Source organism: Mercenaria mercenaria, chromosome 7 (genome assembly GCF_021730395.1).
Source record: "Mercenaria mercenaria strain notata chromosome 7, MADL_Memer_1, whole genome shotgun sequence".
Classification (NCBI taxonomy): Eukaryota; Metazoa; Mollusca; class Bivalvia; order Venerida; family Veneridae; genus Mercenaria; species Mercenaria mercenaria.
Window position 1 is genome coordinate 49,709,301 of NC_069367.1, and position 18,096 is coordinate 49,727,396.

General features: G+C 33.1%; 1 protein-coding gene across 2 annotated transcripts in view; it reads left to right on the plus strand.

Moving 5' to 3' along the window:
* LOC123554198 (uncharacterized) overlaps positions 1 to 10,466 on the plus strand; it is a 32,218-nt gene extending 21,752 nt beyond the window's left edge. For both annotated transcript variants that reach the window (XM_045344169.2, XM_045344168.2), the window contains exons 2-4: positions 7,718 to 7,911; positions 8,632 to 8,728; positions 9,638 to 10,466. In XM_045344169.2, the coding sequence (XP_045200104.2) occupies positions 7,718 to 7,911; positions 8,632 to 8,728; positions 9,638 to 9,811 (465 nt within the window). In that variant the 3' untranslated portion in view covers positions 9,812 to 10,466. The remainder of the gene's footprint in view (positions 1 to 7,717; positions 7,912 to 8,631; positions 8,729 to 9,637) is intronic.
* Positions 10,467 to 18,096: the final 7,630 nt, after the last annotated feature.

Genomic DNA, 18,096 nt, shown 5'->3' on the forward strand with positions numbered 1-18,096 from the left:
ATTTTATAGGTAGATAAAATTATTTATGTCAATGTTGTACATTTGGGCGAATGGATACAATTCTGAATTATGTTAATGTATGTACTACAGTAAAAGTCAATCAGGGAGTTCCTTTTATCACGTGATGCCGTTTAACCAATCGGGAAACGGTATCTTCCTTCTTCGAAAAATTTCCAGAGTGAAAAGCACGCTTCTTCTAAGTTTATTTTGGCTAATTTCTGGTTTTATCTTGCCACGACCTCCATTTCCACCTCCTCTTCCAAGTGACAATTTTCTAAGGTTTCTATTATGTAAATTCATTTACATTTCTTGATATGCTTAAGGCGAGTTTTCCGCCCTGATATATGAACACAATATATATATTTGTTATGGTATTGGGAGGTATTTTCGCCCAGATATGTAAAAAGATATTTGTAAGGTATTGTTCGGCAAAATAAATATTGCCCTTATTCAGTCAACACTTAGATCACATTAATATTTTCCCATACATAGTCCTCAGGGTCAGTGCTTTGTTGTGAAAGATGCACATAAAATCTCTGTAAGTAATACTGATTGTACCTGAAACTGTTATGTCTGCATTTGTGCAGTGACCTTTTGTTAAAACTTTTTTTTTCTAAAATGTATTAATGTTAGTATTTCTAATATCGAACTGGTCAACACACCCAGTAAATATATGTTCAACATTGGAATACAAGGGTGCTGCCAATAAAGCATTTGTGTTAAAAAGCCTTGATTACATGTATAACCTGATTCTGTTTTCGGTTAGTAAACACTAACTTAAAAGCATCCTTTGTGATAAATAAGATGCACTAATCGAAGACAATATAAAAAAGACATTTCACCACGCAGTTGTATTACAGCGAACCCTAAATTTATTAAAGATGTACAAAGTCATCTCCAATATGCGATTACTGGTAATTGTGATAAACCTAGATTTAATGATCCAAATGCGTTTTCTATTAATTATGATAAACCTATATCTAATGGTGATACATACAGTACGATTTATAATAATTAAGATAAACCTACATTTAATACTGATATGCACTGAAATCTGCAGCATGCAATTGGAAGTTATTATGATTAAATTAAAATACAAAACATAACAAAACGTATTCTGTATTTTTCAGTTTTCAGTTATACTATCTCTTTACAACTGGTAGAAAAATTGAAGCTTAATTTCAATTTGACTTTACAAAATGGACTCCGTAAGTGAATGTCATTTCATAATTTATCCAGATACATTCCTTTCTTAGCAAACAATTCTCGATCATGATAAGCCAAAAACACCAATATCAAATTGAAACTCATTTTGCTTTAGAAAAAGATACTTCATATTTTAGAAATACTGATAAAAGAATCCATGTAGAAACATTACCAAATATACTTAACAAAATGAGCCTAGTCAGCTGATAAACAAAACTGTCTTGTGTTGCCAAAGAGGTCATACAGATATCCGTAGTGTATATGTCTATCACGGTAAAATGAAGATGATGATGATGATGATGATGATGATGATGTTAAAAACATAAACATGATACATTTATAGCCTACAGATAATGTTATTTATTAAGCTTTACCCTGCTAAATTTCTATAATGAAGTTGTCCATCTTTCAATTTGGACAGTACCATTGACTGTTAAAATGGGTGCTTCCCAAAAGGTTACTGACTGTTTGGCGAACAGTGTAGATCTTGATAAGACTGCACGGATGTTTAGGCTGATCAAGATCTACACTGGTCGCAAAGGCAGAATCAGTCGTGTCTAGCATGATAAGGGTTAACACTTACATCCGAAGAATTTATTAGAAGTTAAAGTACAAGAAATTACATTGTAACTATTTTTATCTAACGCAACAGACAGTTTTTGTTTTCACCAACTTTATGTGAACGCATTTTTTGTGTTCTTTTCATGGCAACGTTTTCGGTTTCATATTCAGAGTAAATTAAATCTATTTCAAGATTTAAATAGAATTACAGCGCATATCTTTATGTCCTTTCACAGTCGGTTATTAGTAACTCAACCTAATATCAAATAGAAACGCATCAATGACGTAATTTCAATGTGTTTTCAGGAAATGAATTATTATATTAAGCAGAAAAACAGATTGGTTTTTTGAAATGTCAAAGTCTGAAACACTGCGTTTAATCTCCAAAGTTTCAGCTTCATCACTCTTTATTCCATAAAACATGACTTTCCTTTTAAAACTGAAATTGTGACGTGGCATTCTGTTGTATCGCGTGTAAAAGGCAATAAAACATACCTGTATTTGGCGTTACCAGATATACCAAAATTTTGCCGTGTGATTTATATGTTTTCTTAATTTGGAGAAAGATATATTAGTTGTTTTCTTTCTTTCTTTCTTTCTTTCTTTCTTTTTTATTGATTGATTGATTGATTGATTGATTGACTTATTTATTTATGCATTTATTTATATGCATTCATTTATTTATTTTTAAATAATGTATTAATGTATTGAATTAGTTTTGCTGGCAAAAGTGAAATCGATTGAGGTATATCTTTGTAACATTTACTAAAATTCGTTCATAAGAAGTATAACTTAAAAATGTAAGTTGTTGTGACAGTCTTTCCATTAAATAAAATTAGAAATGATAGAAAAGAAAGAACAGAAATGCCTAGCAACCTACCTACCTAGCTACCTACCTACATTATATTTGTATTCTTATTTAAAATTACTTAAACACTTTTACTGTTCTTTCTGGTTTAATCTTTTAACATGGTATGCACATTTTTACACAACAGGGATCATAACTCTAGCTTATTTCTTGTGAAATTTGTTGTCAGGGTACTTGGGTTTTTCTTCCTTTGCAGACGTGTATGTTCAGAAGCTTTCATTTCATTCACGATTTTAGTCTCGTGGAATGAAATTACTTAATTCTTATATCTACAAGACTGCAGAAAACCACCAACAACCCCGCCAGTGGAAGAAAACACCAACCAGTATTTATATGTATTTGCCGGCTATTCCCTCCTTTTGGATCTAATACTAATAATAATTGTAATATATATGTTTTTCTACATCCATGATAGTTTGCCTTTTGAAAGATATTGTAACGACTCGAACAATGGGGACTTACCATTTTCATGTTTTATAAAATAAGTCATCGATCTTGGCTTTGCTTTGAACTGTTTTAGAGACATTTCCTTGCAAGCTGACAGTAACGAAACACAGAATTGTACACATATGTGTTGATCTACATAATATGACAGACCAAACTCATATTATACACCTCCATGTTCGTTTTAATCTTATCCGAACTCTGTTTACAATTACCGAGAGACATCCGTTTCGGCTGGTGCAAATTTAATCCAGATTTTGTAACATTTTCCTACATGTGAATCACTATAGACTTTGCACAATTAATCTACAGTATTTAATTGTTTGTTAAAGATAAGTGTCATCCTTTTGTACAGTCTGAGTTTTGCATAAATCACAATATTTTCATGATAACTCTCTGAATTTGATAGGATATGCATCCTTATTCGCATTGCATTGTTGGACTATTTACCGTTACTAAGCAAATTATCGTTGTCATCTTCAAAGATGTTTAAATCACTTGAACATGTTAGAGTTAACCCAGTGGTGCATATTTTGATGTTATTTTCATGTAAACATTTCATAAAATCGCCATTTTTATGATACGGCAGTATTCAGCATAGAATTTAACGTTTTAGGTCACTGTGACCGTTCGTCACTGTGACCCGTCGGTCACTAACCATTTGGTCAATTTACCCAAAGTAACCCATTTTTACTGTTTTGGTGACTCTTTTGGGTCACTTTCTCTGGAAAACTATAAAAGGGCCCGATTTTGGCCATCTGCAATCACTTCAGCTCAAGCTTTCAGACCTAAAACCACGTTTGGCTTGTTTAAATAGATTTTTATTAAAATGAACACTATGCTGAACTTAGATGTAAGAAAGTTGCTCTGCAATCAGAATTTATATTAATTAAAAGCCATAGGTCTATAAAAGCCCCTTTTTGATACGTCATTTAGTAACATTTCTACAAGTTTTATCTACACAGATGTATTTACATATTCATGCCTTATTTAAAGTAAAGGCAATTAATGGATTTGTATAAAGTACTGAGAATATAAGTGACTATATTTTTATAGAAGGAATTTCTGTTGCTGAACATTGTCTTTATATCCGTGTCTATATCTACAACTTATGGAACGCCAGATCAGTCATAAATAGATTAATCTAAAAGGAGATGTGTATTGAATCTTGCATTTTTAGTACCTTAAGAGTGCACAGTATTGTTTTGTAAAACATTTTAAAAAACATTGTAACTCGCTTCGCTACCTGTAAACTATGGAAAGTCGGAACAGTCATAATCTTAATTTGATAAGTTTGTAATTATACTGACAGAATTTAACCATCAATAGATGAATACATTTATTATCAAGAAAAATTTGTGATTACATTTGATATCAGTTAGATATGTTTGTTTAATGTGTTGACTTCACCTGTATTTTCTGGAGTATGATATATCAACATTAATAAATTTCATTAACAGTTATCCTGAGTCTTATAGTCTCTCTGGTTTAGTTAGTCTTACGGTACACTGAGTCAACCTGGCTATACCCTATTTGCCCTTTCGACTACTTGGGTGAAGTCTGCCCAGAGTTCTACAGTACGCCTAGCCTACCCATCTCCGCAACACCCCTGAGTCGTAACAATATAACAATAATAATAATAATAATAATAATAATAATTATAATAATAATAATAATAATAATTTTATTTTCTGAAGGTGACATACTTAGTGTACAAATACAGATATTTTACAATTTATTTCCAGTATGGCCTTCAACTGATATACATTCACATATACACACAATCATACAGTCAATTTATAATTTAACATTTATACAAAAATACACATATCAGAATTACTTTAATTTTCTCGACAAACACATCTCAAATTAAAGAAGTCTTAAATAAACGTGATGTAACAATAACTATTGTTTTAAAAGAATTACCATGCGTCACAAAGATTATACATGACAATTAAGATACATACAAAAAAGAAAGTCTGTCCCATAAGATAATAAATAGTTCCAGATCTGAATAATAAGATACTATGAATATTATTATTATTGGAAACAGTAACATCAATTCAACAAAATTCTTGTAATTACAAGTAATTAATTGCTAAAAACTATTGTAACAAGAGAAAATTCTTTAAATCATGCCTGAAAGCAGTTATATTGTTATTATGAAGTTTAATGTAAGAAGGAAGTGAATTCCATATGCGTGCAGCTTTGTAGCTAAATGTTTGTTTCAGGTAGTTCGTTTTAGGTTTAACAATAGAAAGATCCATGTTTTCGATTGAGCGCAGACTGTAATGATCATTATGAACAAAATGTAGTAAATCCGAAATGTATATAGGACAATCTCCTGTTTTGCTTTTGTACACTAATAATGAAATATGGTATTTGCACCTGTTCTCAAAAGATAGAAGTTTTGAATTTCTTAATACTTCATCGAAGTTGCTACACTTTGATTTTGTAATTATTTTTATAGCGCGTCTCTGCAAAGATGTAATTTTATCAGTGTCCGATTTGTGACAAAGTCGCCGGACATTGCAACAATACTCCATGGTTGACATAATATATGCATTGTAATACAAAAGTTTCATCTCATCTGTTAAGAAAAATGCAATTCTTCTAAGTAGAGCAATTTTTGAGTTTAGTTTATTGGCCACGGTACTAACGTGGGATTGCCAAGACAGAGTTTCATCGATATATACACCTAGAACCTTCTGACACTTCACAATTACAATACTGTTCTTACTGCGGTGATGAAAACGGACTAAACAAACAGATATGGAAATTAGAGCTGTAAATACGATGCTAATACGACAGCCAGGACATTTCCAATAGCACAGACCAATTATATATTCTACAATGTCTCGCATGAGCAGTGTCACATTATCTTCTATGATTTGTATTATTTATCTGCACGCGATATGCAGATAATGTTGATGCAAATCATGTTGCAGATTGTGAACTTTAGAATACTGAAAGGGCATAATGTAGTTTTGATAAATACAGGCACATAAGGCTTCAAGAGATTTTATGATATATTCATTCGTGCCCCTTTTTTCGACTTAGCAATTTTTGGATAAGTTTTTACATGTTAACCTAACTGATTGGAATGGATTGAAACTTAACACTTGTTCACTGTGATGATCTGACATGCAGTGAACAGGTTTCATAACTCTGTCTTGTATTTTTACAAATTGTGCCCTTTTCGACTTAGCAGGCTCTTAGAATGCTCTGTTGAAGCCGAAACATTGGTGTTAAATTAAAAATTGTCAAACTAAACCTGCTTTGGTTGTGTGGTTGCATTACACTTCGGTGTCTTATTATAGTTAGAATTTTTAGTTAATATTTTATGTGTAAGCTGGTATCACAGTATTTACAAATGGGAATTGGTTGAAACAATACGCACTTGACCACTGTGATGATCTGACACGCGTTGTAGTTTCCACCATCTTATTTTGCTTCTTTTTTTTTTTTTTACAAAATTATGTATTTATTTTGACTTTTACATTCATTCAATTGACAAGGCTGTTGAATACTTCAGCGTTGCTGTCCTCCGACATCTCTTGTCTTTTTCAAATTCTTGAATCATTCTTTCCTTTAATTTATATTGGGAAATTCCCTGATGAAAGTTTTTTCGTTTTATCTTGGATTTTATATCCGTTATTGCGTATTGCGTATATTTTGCGAATCATATTTGCTATATATCATACTAAACAGACTAAACAGTTGTGACCTATCATTCGATGAACTCGTAGTAGCAGTTTTAGTTGTTATTCCATTTTGCCATTTCTTTAACCTTTAGCATGCTAGATAAATTGTCGTCTGCTGGAAATGTCGTCTGCTAAAATTGTAAAGTTCATTCAGTTTGCTCCAAAATTGGAAGAAATATTGTCAGAGTAGCAAACAGCTTGGAACCTGATCAGACGCCGATTTAATCGGCGTCTGATCTGGTTCCAAGCTGTTTGCAAAGGCTGTTAAATTCGCCTGCAGCAGGCTAAGGGTTAAATATCTTTAATATAAATATGAAAATTAAACAATTTTAAAGAGTGTTTTCTATATTTTTGTTTCTGATCATTTGTTTCCGTTCTTACAAAAAGAAGAAATATTATTATTAAAGCGACTTTGACATTTAGCCAATCGAGTAGTATGATCCATTAATAATACTTTAATTTAAACAAAGATTGTGGTGTATTCTTTTATCGACATTAAAACTACATATAGGTAGAGATGGTACACTGTATACCGGGTAAAATTTCCCAGTTGTGTTTTGCCAATGAGCGCGCCCAAATCTCGTCATTTATTTGTGTATTTTGTTCGTGTCTTTTTGTTTCTTGTCTGTGCAATTTATGAGCAAATTTATTATACATACATACATACATACATACATACATACATATACTACTGTAGAGTTTCCTTTAAATGGAATGTGTGCCAATGGTTTTACATATAGGCCACATTGAATATGTTTATGAGAATTGCTTAGCTAAAATCAGCAAATCATTATTAACAAGTTATGTTTTTACTTGGACAAAATTAACTTGATAATCATTCATTTTCATTCTCCAAAAGTAGTAAACTCTTAAAATCTTTATTGCTGCATTTTCAGCTGTTACTATATAAGAACATTTAAAAATATATTTTCAGAGATTTGATGGTGACATGGACTTATGCAGAGAAGGTGAGGTATGTGCAGATATTTTCAACTTTACTCGTGACCACGGTGATGGTACCGGGAGATTGGAATCAAGATTCTTACAAAACTGCATCTGTCCTGCAGGTACACCGCAATGTCAGCAAAGCGGGCCCCAGCTTATATTTAGAGAAACAAGAACTCAGTCGTAAGTAACCATGATACACACGAATCGCCTGCTTCCTTCCCTTTTGTAACTGTCAGTCATCATTTCGATCGGCACTGTCTTTATATTCAAACGACTTGCAGTGTCAATGATAACTCATTCTATTGTATGTTAGACTATCGTGCTAACGTTAACTTTTACCTTGCCACTTAATATATTAAATATTAGCGCAACTTTAATTTACATGCATTTATAGGAAAACGGTGTTAATATAATAACGTTCTATCTAACACTTAAGTTAACAAAAACTTCGTTTATTTAAAAAGGTAATTTTAAAACGTTCATAAAAGTAAAACATATGTATGTATGCAATACCAATTCCTAAAACATATGTACATCAATACCAACAGCCCGCCATTACGATCACTTTAAAACCATATTCGTTTTATTATTTCTGTACAAATTACAACAGTTACCTGAAAACTACGACAATAATTTAAAGTTGTAATGAAACACTTTTAAGCTTTTTTGCTATATATGTTTGCTCATTAAAAACGATGCTCGAATGGTCGATTGGTCAGTCAGAATTTTGAGGATTTTGTTAAACCTGTGTCATAAAGGTTTCAAAGCAAGTAGTTTTATTTTGATTGAAAGACTGGAACAGAAACAGTTTTATTTTACTCTGTTAAAAGGCCCTGTTCTACCTGTCACAAAAAAATACGTACCGATGTCATGAATTAATAAACATCGCTATTGTTTCAGAATGGTAACATGCGAACCAGCTGAGGAATTCCCTGTTTGCCAAGGAGACGAGATTGCAAAGGAACAACATAATTTGGGTTACTATGTATACTACAAGGTCAGTAATAAAAGACATTTTATAGAAAATATCAGAACATTTATACGATATAAAAAGAAAAATATCAGAGCGCTTATACGAGATAAAAAGAAAAATGTCAGAATGCTTATACGAGATAAAAATAAAAGTATCAGACCACTTGTATGAGATAAATATCATAACGCTTATCCCCGATGAACTGCAAGACGTTCTTTACAAAGTCTGTGGGGTCTGTAGGTTTTAGATTCGGTCTAAAAATGAACGCTGTGATAATGCAAAAACAATTTTTGTGCTGACGTAGCTAAACACATGCAAATTCCTTACTTCACATCCTTTCTGAGACTGTCAATTTCCACTTCAATGCGAAAAAGTAGAGATCCATACGGCAATGAGAAGAAAATCTTTCTTTGTTTCATTTGACTCGCAGAAGGCTTTCTATAAGATCATTATATAAAGACTTCTGTTATGAAATATATCAGTCACAACACTGCTGCTTGATATTTTAAGTTCATCAAAAGTACTTACTAAGTTTTAAAGTCTTGCTTGACAAATCTAAAGAGGCTGAACGAGCTTCCCTTGTTAATTACACCTTCCTCCAGTCATACCTAATCCTTTTCTAACGAGTCCACTTTTACTTTTTATTTGAAATTGATACGTGTCTTGTAAATCTGCATTGGAAACGTACCAACACAATAATTCCCTCATGCTTCTTTGTTTAGTTTCAGAAACCCGATCATAGTGACAGAATTCTTAAACATCTTGAATGAAGAAAACAAGATGGATTTTTGTAAAAAAATGTTTATGGATATTTCCATATTTCAAGTGATGGCTTTTTAACCATCTTTTTGATAAGTGTAAATCTTATGTAAAAACACGTGACGCCGTTGATCACAGACATAGGTAAATAGATACTTTATCTTATTTTTACAGATCAACTGTGTATGCCCCAACAACGACAGGCCGGGTGACTTCCGTAACAAGATGACCACAGTGAAACGATGGAACGAGATGACCCCAGAGGAGCGAGAAGTGGCCGAGAGAAACCCACGATCACGTTTCTTCAAATGTAGGAGACCAAGTCCACGAGGAGGTGGAAGGTTTTGAAAATTTCAAGAGAACGGGTCACATCAATGACTGGGCTTCGAGGCATCGCTAAGCCTGAGTGATGGACGAATTTAATTTTTCATAACCATTTATTCAAGACGCATTCAAAAGAAACGATTTCATACATTTTATTAAAAAAATATATTTAATAATTATAATGGAACAACAAACATATTTATGCATACGAATAAAAAGAAGCGTTTACTACTCTAGCAACCTTAACGCCAGAAACTGAAAGACTTAGCATCGACAAACGCAGACATATTTTGAATCACGGGTTCTGTTTAAAAGCAGGTTAAATTAAACATTAAATATTGATAAACATTTGTTACGTTATCATGTAGCCATTATATCGTATTATATCGAAAAAGCATGCTCATTTAGTTTTCTTTTTAAAAATGTAACATACAATAATGTACCAAATTTAAGTTACTTTGGTGTATTTATATTGTTTACAATACATTCGCTCATTATAGAAATTTTATAGGACAGTTCTTCATAAATTCACGGCATACTCCTGTCTATGAGAACTATAATTTGGCACATACCTGTAGTAGAATAATCCATCAAAGTCACAAAGTAAAAAAAATAAACACTAAAGATCTGTTTCGATAAATATTTAAGTTATAAACAATAAATATGTTATATAGATGGACTTGTGTTTCTTATTGTATACGATATTCTGAGTTTTTAAAAATGCTTAAAACCAAGTGTTTTGTTTGTTTTAAGCCTTACCAGACAGTAAATTGCGGTCTTATTGGTAATTGAGAAATATAAAGGCCTATTCCACATTGCAGATTGAAGTGAGTTATCGAAATTTCCCATGTATGTCTTTCAAAAAAGTTATGACGTCATAAATATATATGTCGGCTACATAGAAAAAAAGAAAGGTAGAAAATAAATGACTGCTGAATAATTGCACGTGACAACGTTCTCTAAAACGATGTTAAAATTGTAATACCGATATTTTTAGTGATTTTAATGTTTATTGTAGCAAATAAATGCTTTTTATGAAAAAAAAAAGATGAAATTTATTATGCTTTCAATGAAAGATACATCCATAAGTGTCACCAGTTGACAAAATAACGACGTTAAGTCAACAAAGTTCCGATTTATGGTGCAGCATGTTTGATTAAAATAGAAATAGTTTGAGTATCTATCACTTCTATCGTATAACAACATGCTCATGTATATTTAAATACCTTGTGTTAGTTCAGGCTTATGTGGCGGCACTGAAATCAGAATGCGATATCCATCGAAGAAAAATATATTGCATAAACAGCTTGAAAAAGTAAAAAAAAAGGATAATATCCACTCTCTAATTAATATCAATTAATCAAAAGAATACATACTTCCCCCTAAACCTGAATTTGCTTTAAGATAAGTCAAGAAGGAACGCAAGTATTATTCTCTACATATGATTTTTTCCAGCAGACTTGATGGTCAATAATTTTATCACTGGTTGACTCCTCCATCATAATTATGTTTTGCGTAAGTATATAGTATCAAAACATTCACCTTTGTTCCTTTACTGAACAAGATTTGGTCACTTATCATATCATTGAGGTTTGTACTTTCAAAGCTCGAATTATTGCTTAGCAAGATTCGCTTTTCCGATATGTATTGAATTCCTTAATTGCAAGAATTACATTAAGATCGTTTTATTGCTAATTTAACATCCTATATTACTACTAATTCATTTAATCACATAACTTCATGTTAAACTGCTATTAAACTCAACGTGAAATAATATTGCGATAATATCATATACAAACTCTTGGAAAAAACCTTTGAAGTTAGCAACGAATCTGGCGAAATCCTAGAAAATACTTAAAATTAACAATTAGAAGGTTTCTTCAGTCAGTATCTATGATTTTGTTTGCTCTGTAAACCACTTTACCACATAATGAAATAAATGACAAACAAGCCGCTTTAATTAAAGGCACTTCTGTCTGGGAGAAATTTAATTTCAATACAGCTTTTCTGCCTGCAACATTTTACCATGTTAACCTTTGACGCAGTTTGTAAAACCCTCTCCGTTCGTTTTTGGACAACTTTTATGTCCGGATAATGCATGGAGTTTTCCGAACAGGTAATTAATATTTCGTTGGGAACTACTTGTGTTTAACTAGTTGCAGAGTTCTTTTTATGATTAAGAAAGGTTTTAACGTTATACGCTCTCAGTTGTGATTACTATATTTATAACTGTTCACGCAATCTTGATACTATATAGGAAATCAGTTGTTTCTCGAATAGTTGATATTTTTATTCTGGGGAGGTGCAGTTAAATAAAACTTACAATTCGCGCACTTATGCATCGCTTTGGATTGACATATCTCCATATCTAAGATTGCTTCAAGTATATACATTTAATCGAGTGTTGTAAACTTTCATTATTTGAATGGGTATGTATGTTTAAAATGCACTCTTATGAAATATATAATGCGATTACACCTTATAAACATTATTATCAACAAAGGAAATATTCTACTTAATATAACTATCTTTATTCATATATCTCTTTTGTAAAGTTTAACAGCAATTTAAAGACACATCTGCGGCAAGGTTTATCAAAACACGGCCATTATGTGTAGTTACTTATCTGCCTCCATGGCAATTTTCCTTTTTTGTATTTAGCAAAATCATAAACTTTTTTATTACAATAGATTATGACCCAGTTAAATGGAGTTACTGTGCATGATTGGTGTTCAGTCCTCTTACAGCAGAAGTTACTCTTTACTCTTTACAATTTGACCGGGTCTAACGAAAGAGGTAGAACAAATTATGATATGTAGTTCTTAAAGTCCACTGGAACAGAGTTGCTCTGGTATGTGTCCGATGTGGCCCGGTAGTCTAGTGTTAACACGCTGTTAATCCGGAGGTCCGGGGTTCGAATACCTATCCATGCACGGGAAATTTCTGCGAAGCTGATGAGTGTCTCCCACCTAACCTAGAGGCCAGTACTGGTCTTCGAAGGAAAGATGGCTTTGTGTATATCGGTGCAATACACCGGGCAAGTTAAAGAACCAAACTTCTATTCGCAAAGAGCTAAGTTAGCTGGACAGGCCTGTATCTACAAAGATTTACATCACAGACATTTCGATTTTAAATGGCATGAATTTCAGCCTCCCGTGATAAAATTCTGTTCCGTATATTTAAGACTGTAGAAGGATTCTAATGGACTTGCCTTGTCCATTGAATACTGTAGAAGTTGCATATCTAAGGAATTTATTGTTATTTTGTTAAAACGTCAATTGTAAATGTATGGTGGTATATTTCTGCTAACCACATATCCACGTGTTATCTCGAAACTTTTCGTAAAAATGTCACTTATTCAGTTATTATCTGGCAAGTGACAAAACTGCGTGTTATCCACGCAAGTACCTTAACAGGACAAAAATGCATGTTGGTGCCATTACTGCCATCCACATATTTACTTACGTTAACTAGGTATATCTTGATTTTTGTCACTTAGTCAGTCCCCTATCATTACGGAATGAATAAAAATACATTGAGGAGCATAATGAATATGCAAATTATTCATTCCTTTTGAATGTTATAAATCATATCTATAAGTTGCACAAACCATTAACCAATTTGGGTACGAATATTAACTAGATATAAAGAAAACTTTCACAATAACCACTTTTTATGCGAATATATGGATGGCAGAAGCAGGCACTAACAGGCAGTTTTGTCCTGTTAACATAATTATCTGGATTACACCCATTTTTGCCACTTGCCAGATAATAACTGGATCTATGACATTTTAGAGGAAACTAAGATAAATAAGTAGATGTGTGGCTGGCATATAAATGTTCCGATATAGACACTATCAACATTCACTGTCAGTGTTTTAATTACGTATAACGTATGTATTAACAGCAGTTAGCAAACTGTGATATAGCATGCTAAAATGCCACAAAGTAGAAAGTTAACAAAATGTTGTATTATCTTCAAAGGTGTCCAAACAGTTGAAATGAATTAAATGAGAGAAGTTCTTAAGTATGCAGCAATCACAAAGTTCTTTTCGAGAGTAAACACACAGTTGAAATATAAGACAGCCGGATATTTTTTTCGGTAATAAAATCTGTAAAAAGATCCTTTGGAGGCAAAGAATGCAACCAAGAAGAATAATAGCAGACTCGGTTATATTAATTGAGTCTGTTCATGAGGTTATGAAATGTGCAACACCTCGCAAAGTTCTTACACACAGCTAAAAACTGTCACTAAGAAACGTAAATATAGAAATATTTTTGTTTTATTACATTGTTTAACAAAAATAGTTAGCTTAATATACTTGACTTAAGACACGCTCCATGTGGTGTTTGTCTAGGACTATAATAAAGAGGTACTAGTATTTGAAACTAGTCTATAGTCTAAACTATTCGAAAGATTTCCAATCAATGGTGTAATAATTTGTATTAAGATCGTCTGTCAATATTTACTCTTAAGGTACGAATACCACAGGACAAAGTAGTGTGTATCCTGTATTGAATACCACAGGACAAAGTAGTGTGTATCCTGTATTGAATACCACACGACAACGTAGTGTGTATCCTGTATTAAATGCCGTACAGAACCGAAATCTCAGTGTGAGCTATGCTGTCATGTTACGCCAGCTTATTTTGATATCCATCCATGTACAGAGAAGAAGGCAAGACAAGAAGCAACAGACCGGATAAGAAAATATGACCTTATTATTTGAACTGCACTTCAGAGCTTGACCTTTCAATTTGTTTATTTGTATTGCATATGAACTATTTCGTTATAATAGCTAATGTTTATTCCAAGTGTTCCGAATATTCTTGTACATAGTGATCCGAATATTCGGTAATGATAGACTTAATTTTATTGACTTCATCCGTGAGAGGTAATCTAATGTACAACTCGACTTACATTGGCACAAGTAGAACCCCAGCATATAGCACTACTCTATGTACTGTACACTGTAATCCTAAAGGGAAAGAAAATATATCGAAACTGTCCACTGTACTGTAACCGTTCTGCTTTTTCAAAAATATGCGATTACACATAACTAGATAAGAGAACTACGTGAGCTGCTCCGTGGACGAGTAGTTGATGTCGTTGATTTTGAAACACTTGCCTCTCACCACTGTGGGCACGAAGTCTCGTTTGAATAATGCTCGTATGGGGCACCTGGGGTATTTCCCAACCGTCAACAGCTGGAATGTCGCAATATGACCTATAATGTATCGGTGCGACGTTAAATCCAACAAAGCAAAACTAACGAAAATAACGGGAAAGCATGAAAATCAATGTACCGGTATTGTCTGTCTTTACCATGTCATACTCATTGGTCTTTAGTGTTCTGTAAGGATTCAATTTTCTCATTACCTCAACATCCGTCACAGTCGTTCCTGATTAACGTGAGTTTGAGAGGTGTGGTATGCAGATTTTCGTGATATTACATTCCGAAACGTAATACTCAGTACTTCCGAGATATGCTTGACGTTTATACGACATTTTAAAAATCATAATGAAAGCCTAAAGACAAAATTTCTGGAATATACCTTGATTATACTATTTTATTTCGAGGGAGATAACATTGTGACCTCAATAAATGACAATGCGACCTCAATAAATGCCAATCAAATAAAGAAAATTACAAAAATAAAAAGCGATTGTGACGGCATTCATTGTTTTTCAAAGATAAATAATGTAATAGGTGCACAATATATAAGACCAGGCAATATAATAAAAGATGAAATCAGTTCATACTGGAGGCTGAAACAGATTGTCTGACTGTATGAAAATCAAATTAAATCTGATGCCTGCGGAATTACGGCATTTTAGTTTTCAATATAGGTAGGTATAAACATTTACATGCCGCTTATAAATGGCATGGGTGAATTTGAAAAGTCAAAAATACTAAACAACGTACATAAATTGTATAAAATAATGAAAGTCTGAATTTTGTTTATTCTTCAACATTGAAATATTTCAGATAAATCAGCCATAAATTTTGTTTTTATTTTAATGCCGTCACAGTTTAGATCATGTTTTGATCAAGGGGCAGGACGTGAAGTGGCTGCACACTTACTTCAGTCGAACCTTACAAAATGGCGGATATTTGCTAAAATTATCACATGTTCGTTTACTTTCTTCATCAAGTACGTGGGTTTCTATGGTATTTTGAACTCAACGGAAATGTGCATGCATCAGTCCTATGTCTACGTCAAACTCGGTTTTACGTTTCAGCGTCGTAGATTTCGAATTGTTGAAGTTATTGAGGGTATAAAATGGTCATGTGCATTTATTTATTTTATCTATTTATTATACCACATTTATACAGCACTCTTTTCATGCACATGTACACGTTCAAAAGTACTTTACAGAATAAATTGCAAAAATACAAACAAATACCCGTACAAATAATTATGCATTCCACATTAACAACAATCATGAATGTAAAACGTATAGATTAAACAAGATAAACATACATACATATTTTAAAGTATTATGTGACCCTAGGATAAAATACTGTTCTACGCTGCTTTACGAAGAAAAAAAGAAAGCATCAATGTATCGGTCATTTAACAAAATATTGTACAAAGAAATGGGTTTTTAGCAGGCTTTTGAAAGCGGGTAGCGTGTCAGCTTCCCTGATATTTACGGGAAGGGAGATTCAAAGTTTTGGAGCAGTGAACGAAAAGCTGCGATTGCCATACATCATGGTTTTAGTTTTTGGCATCACCAGTGACAGCGTGTCTTGTGATCTTAGGTTTCTGACCAGTTTATACATTTCTATCATATCTCTAATATAGGCAGGGGACTTATTGTGTAAAGCCTTAAACGTGTGGGTCAGAACCTTGTACTGCACCCTGTTTTTCACTGGCAACCAATTGAGCTCCTTCAGAACCGGTGTTATATGATTGCGACGGGACGTCTTAGTGATGACGCGAGCTGCCGTGTTCTGGAATGTTGCAACTTGTTAAGTGTGCTGTCTTGGATGCCACTTAACAAGGCCTTACAGTAGTCTAACCGTGAAGTTACCAGGTAGCTGATAAGGGTCTTTGTGGCATCACTGGTAAGATACCGTCGGATGTGACCTATTCTGCATAGCTGTGCATATCCAGCCCGGCACACAGAGTTGACTCATTGTTCCATATCCATACTGTTGTCAAATATTGCGCCAAGATTCCTAACACATTTTATCACAGAGTCATCGACCTTCACAGAGACGTCATCAATGTACTTGACTTGGAGTTACGCTTTGATGTGAATAGCATTGAGCTTCAGCATGTTGCAATGCATCCACGAGACAATTTCAGCATGTTTTGATATTTGAACGGTTCTTTTCTTACCGATTTTTTAATCATTATGATCAAACTAGACTGTTCTCGGACACTTAAACGATACAAACAACTAATTGTGCAGATTTGTATAACAGTTTGGTTCTGCATGTTTCATAGATGATTCTATACTAAGGTGTCCGTTCGGTCACTAACTTGTGAAGTGTCAGGAAATTCAATAAAACTTTAACTTTCCGCAAGACTGAGAAAAACTGAGATTAGGAATTCAAGTTGTTTTTATATTCACGTCGACACAAGTTTTAGTTTTGATTGTTGAGGCAGATCGGATGTGACCATTTGGTAAAACCTAGAAGTATACGCCTAAATGCAATCATGAACTGTCGTCTAGCTGCTATGTTAATCTAGTCTTAGTTGTTTAAATCTTTAATCATTTAATCAACTGTTAAACTTGCCGACTCGTGGTGGGGTACAATAGTTTGTTGTTGTGACTTAACTGGAAAGACATTTTAGTGTGCATAATCTTTAATTCTAACATTTGATTTACCAATTATTCTAAAATGTAAAAATGTAACCCTAGAATTTAATCACACTTAAGCTTATTAATAATCACGTGTAAAATTTCGAATAAATATTTCCTGGTCCCTATATCCTGAGGTTAAAAGGCATATAAGGATTTTCCAAACCAGAGGGACATAAGTGAAGGTAAGTGAGGTCTATTGTTTACGCTGTCCCAAGAACTGGGAAAACATTTATCTGACATAGGCAGTCATGTAAGATATTTTTTCGTGTCTACAACTGTATTATTTATAAAGACTGTTAATTATAAAATTACGAGGGGCGGTCGAAAAATATTCGCTCTTTATTTCGTATCTACGTCTACTCTGTACACATTTGCCATTTTCTTACTAGGAGCTTTTGTATTCCTTCTGCAAATCATGAAATAGACCTAATGCTGATGTACCAATTTACATATGAAATTTGACATAGTCGCTCTGGTCACATATTTGT